The sequence below is a fragment of the Silurus aristotelis genome (assembly GCF_946808225.1).
Source record: "Silurus aristotelis genome assembly, chromosome: 3".
Classification (NCBI taxonomy): domain Eukaryota; kingdom Metazoa; phylum Chordata; class Actinopteri; order Siluriformes; family Siluridae; genus Silurus; species Silurus aristotelis.
This window is the reverse complement of record NC_139576.1, coordinates 7,685,652-7,690,097: the sequence shown is the minus strand read 5'-3', so window position 1 is coordinate 7,690,097 and position 4,446 is coordinate 7,685,652. Positions and strand designations below refer to the sequence as shown.

Here is a 4,446-nt window from a genome sequence, read left to right as displayed (position 1 = left end):
CACGCGAGGTGATTACTTCTGCTGAATTAAACACCGACATTTGGTTGATAAAGTAAAACTAAAACTAAAAAGTCTTCTTCGAGACCATGACGCATTGGGAATAGTTCGACCGGATGATGGAGAGATGAACATGGTCTAAACGGATATATCGCGTGTCTTTGGTTTAAGTGAACGTCAGACACGTGGGTTGTTTTCTGTACTTCTTATAATATCAATATTTCCAACGAAAAAGTGTCCATGCTGTACCCTGAATATGATTTATTTTTATTACTTATATGTCTATATATTATATATAGTGTATACAATAAAATACATCTAAAAACAGAAATAAAATAAAAAAAACTGTTTTCCTTGTGGGATGGACAAAGTGATAGATAGATAGATAGATAGATAGATAGATAGATAGATAGATAGATAGATAGATAGATAGATAGATAGATAGATAGATAGATAGATAGATAGATAGATAGATAGATAGATAGATAGATAGATAGATAGAACACTGTATTCAACAGAAAAACCTTAATTTATTATTTGAAGATAGGTATATATATATATATATATATATATATATATATATATATATATATATATATATATATATATATATATATATATATATATATATATATAAATATAAATATATAAAGATAAACATTTTTTATTCAAAGTTGGGCTCTGCCATTTTGAGAGTTTTGAGCATTTTGTAGAAGAAAACAAGTCCAAGTTCTGAAATCTTCTTCATTCTGTCTGCTTTAATATTATCTTTCATTAAATCTCTCTCTCTATGTGTGTGTGTGTGTGTGTGTGTGTGTGTGTGTGTGTGTGTGTGTGTGTGTGTGTGTGTGTGTCAGGATCATGACGAAATCTTGCACGGAAGAACCCTCCATGGTCGAGTCTCAGGCCGGCAGCGCCAACTGGACTGAGAAGAAGACGAAGGCCGGGCACGAGGCCATGCGCAAAGACCCGGAGAACGACCAAGAGGAGAGCGTGCACATGCTCGAGGACGCGCACGAGCTGGAGGAGGAAGAGGAGGAAGAGGAGGAGGAGGAGGAGGTGGAGGAGGACGAGGAGGAAGAGGACGAGGGAGACGACGCGAGTAAGCCCAAGAGGCGCGGGCCGAAGAAGAAGAAGATGACCAAGGCGCGCATGCAGCGCTTCAAGATGAGGCGCATGAAGGCGAACGCGCGCGAGCGCAACCGCATGCACGGGCTGAACGACGCGCTCGAGAGCCTGCGCAAGGTGGTGCCGTGCTACTCGAAGACGCAGAAGCTGTCTAAGATCGAGACGCTGCGCCTGGCGAAGAACTACATCTGGGCTCTCTCGGAGATCCTGCGATCGGGCGAGAGTCCGGATCTGGTGTCGTTCGTGCAGGCTTTGTGCAAAGGTCTTTCGCAGCCCACGACCAATCTGGTAGCCGGGTGTCTGCAGCTCAACCCGCGGACATTCCTGCCTGAACAGCAGAGCCACGCGCACGGCCCGGGGGTCGCTCCGTACGCCGGCATGCACCCGTACTGCTATCAGAGCCCGGGCCTGCCGAGCCCGCCGTACGGCGCCGCGGACGGCGCGCCACACCACGCGTTCCACGCCAAGGCGGCGGCGCACGCGTACGGCAGCGCGCTGCTCCTGCCGCCACCCCCGCCGCCGCCCCCGCAGCCGCATCCACCACCGCACCCGCAGCCGCCGAGCGCCCTGCAGCCGGAGCCGTTCTACGACGCCGCGCTGGCCGACTGCGCGCACAGCCCCGCCGCGTCGTTCGACGGGCCGCTCAGCCCGCCGCTCAGCGTCAACGGGAACTTCTCCTTCAAGCACGAGCCGGCCGCGGAGTACGAAAAGAGCTACCACGCGTTCGGAGGAGGAGGAGGAGGAGGAGGCGTGCAACCTTACCACCATCACCACCATCACCCTCCTCCAGGACACCACCATCACCCTCACCCGCACCCTCACCACCACCACGCGGCTCTTTACGACCTTGCGCCCATGGAGAACGTCGTGCCCTACGAGGGTCACTCTCATCACGAACGGGTCGTGCACATGAACGCGCAACTCAACGCCATATTCCACGACTCATGAGCTCGAGGGGACTTTTTACCCTTTTTTTTTTTTTTTTTTTTATTTCATTTTTTTTTTTTTATTTGCAGAGACATTTTAATTCATATAGTGCGTGTCATCATAGGTACATGGGTTCATAGCTTTTATGGCTTACTGCAAAAAAAGAAGAAGAGGAAGAAGAAGAAGGGGAGCAGCAGAAAAAAAACACGCCCTAATGTTGAATTAACACGTGCACTTTTTACTTTTATTTGCAAAACAAACAAACAAACAAACAAAAAAAAATCGAAACAAAACAAGAACAAACAAATTTTTCGTGTGTATGTAACTGGAAATTGCCTGTGCGTGGGAAAGCCTGTCGATTTTCTGGAGAATTCGTGCCGGACTTGACACACACACACACACACACACACACACACACACACACACACACACACACACACACACACACACACACACACACACACAATCTAACGAATGGACATGCAAGCAAAATGCATGCATATATGTTCACACACACACACACACACACACACACACACACACACACACACACACACACACACACACACACACACACACACACACACAAAAAAAAACACACACACACACACCTTACAGTTAAAATCTACACAACACACCTGTGTTGTTTCTTTGAGCTTCCAGAGGCTTGAGTCAGCCTTCATTATGGTGTTCACAATATCAGTGCAAATCTCAGCTACTCCTGTAAAGCAAATGGAATAGTGGTCCTAAAGTGGGCCTGAAGTTTTCTGGTTTAAAGCCTAGTGTTCTCTTTGTCCAGCAATTTAGAAAGAACAACTAAAAGGTAAAAAAGTTTAGTGTATAGTGTATAAAATCACCTCAATTGTCCCCATCACCTGTTTTACAGCTTTGTTAGGCCCGGATCAGCGAATTAAACTCGCACGATCACAGACACTGTTCTGTGTCAAAACACTGATTTTTCTGTTGTTTTTTTTTCTTTCAGTAAATATACCATGCTAGTATTGTTCGGTGTAGCAGCTAGCATAACAAGACACAAAACCAACCATGTATTGCCTTCATAATTTGGAAAAATTCAGATTTTTTTTTAGTATTGTAAAAAAAAAAACAAAGGGAATAAATTTAAATCTAATTTGTTAGGTCTAGGTCATTGTATTTATTTATTTATTTTCAGTTCATCAGAACAACAGTATACACTCCAACTGGCTTTCAATCAGTTTCAGGCTCCAGGAGACAACATTGTCGGAAGTAGTGTAGAAAATTGTAAAAAATTTAATACGTTTTTTTGTAAAAAAAAAAGTTCAACACGTGACGTCGGGTCTGCGATCCAGCACAGCCAAGCAAAGTGTAAATGATCTTTTTGGGCCTTGAGGCTAATACAGTGTTTATTTGTACTGATCCTTGGCTATTTGATGTATGTGTTAATTCAACATGCAGGGCTTTTTTTTGCTGTTCCAACACACACACACACACACACACACACACACACACACACACACACACACACACACACACACACACACACCACACACACTTAATCCTATGGTATGTATTTATTGTCTTTATAACTGCCTTTAATAGGAGGAAAAAAAAAAAGAGGATGCACATATTATTTCCTTCATCTTCTGTATTGTAATTTTTAAGATCTATATTCGCTGTGCATCGTGGTCACGGGTTGAAACAGATCCTTGACCGTAATCCAGAATGTGTTCATTCTTCACATTACACGAGAAAAGCAATAATTTGGGGAAATAATAACAACAACAATGATGATGATGATGATGATGATAAAAAAAAGAACTATGCAATTTTTAATCAAATAAACTGGGCCAATTATAGAGATGAATAGAGAGAATGCTATATTTTTCAAACCTACTACATTTTACTACTTACTACTTCTTCATTAATACTCTATCCCATCCTGTTGTGTTTTTTTTTTTTTTTTGTAATAGAATGCTTCATTTTTTTATAAAGTGGGATTCATGAGCCACGCCATGCAAACTCCTTCTTCCCAAACCTTTCAATTATTAAGGTTTGATATAGTAAAATTGATTTTATCTTGTTTATATAAAAAAAATAAAGAAAGAAACCAGCAGGCAAGTGCTTTGAAGACTCTGTTACGTTGCCTTAGCAATCAATCATTTACTGTAAAATCATGCAAAATTGCACAAAATCCATCTTTGGACTCTTTCCAAAATCCCTCTTTTTGTTAATTTTTTTTTAAACAGCCACAATAATGACAGATCACTTATTGAAAAATAAGAAGGAAGGAAGGAAGGAAGGAAAGAAGGAAGGAAGGAAGGAAGGAAGGAAGGAAGGAAGGAAGGAAGGAAGGAAAAAAGAAATCAATCATGGACTATATTGAACTGTTTAAGTGCTGGGAAAGATTTGGTGTTA

At 42.4% G+C, this 4,446-nt stretch overlaps 1 protein-coding gene across 1 annotated transcript in view; it reads left to right on the top strand.

The window, feature by feature from the left end:
• neurod1 (neuronal differentiation 1) overlaps nt 1–3,832 on the top strand; it is a 4,865-nt gene extending 1,033 nt beyond the window's left edge. Inside the window, exon 2 of the mRNA XM_083535917.1 lies at nt 855–3,832. Within this exon, the coding sequence (XP_083392043.1) occupies nt 859–2,073 (1,215 nt within the window). The 5' untranslated portion in view covers nt 855–858 and the 3' untranslated portion in view covers nt 2,074–3,832. The remainder of the gene's footprint in view (nt 1–854) is intronic.
• The last annotated feature ends 614 nt before the right edge of the window (nt 3,833–4,446 follow it).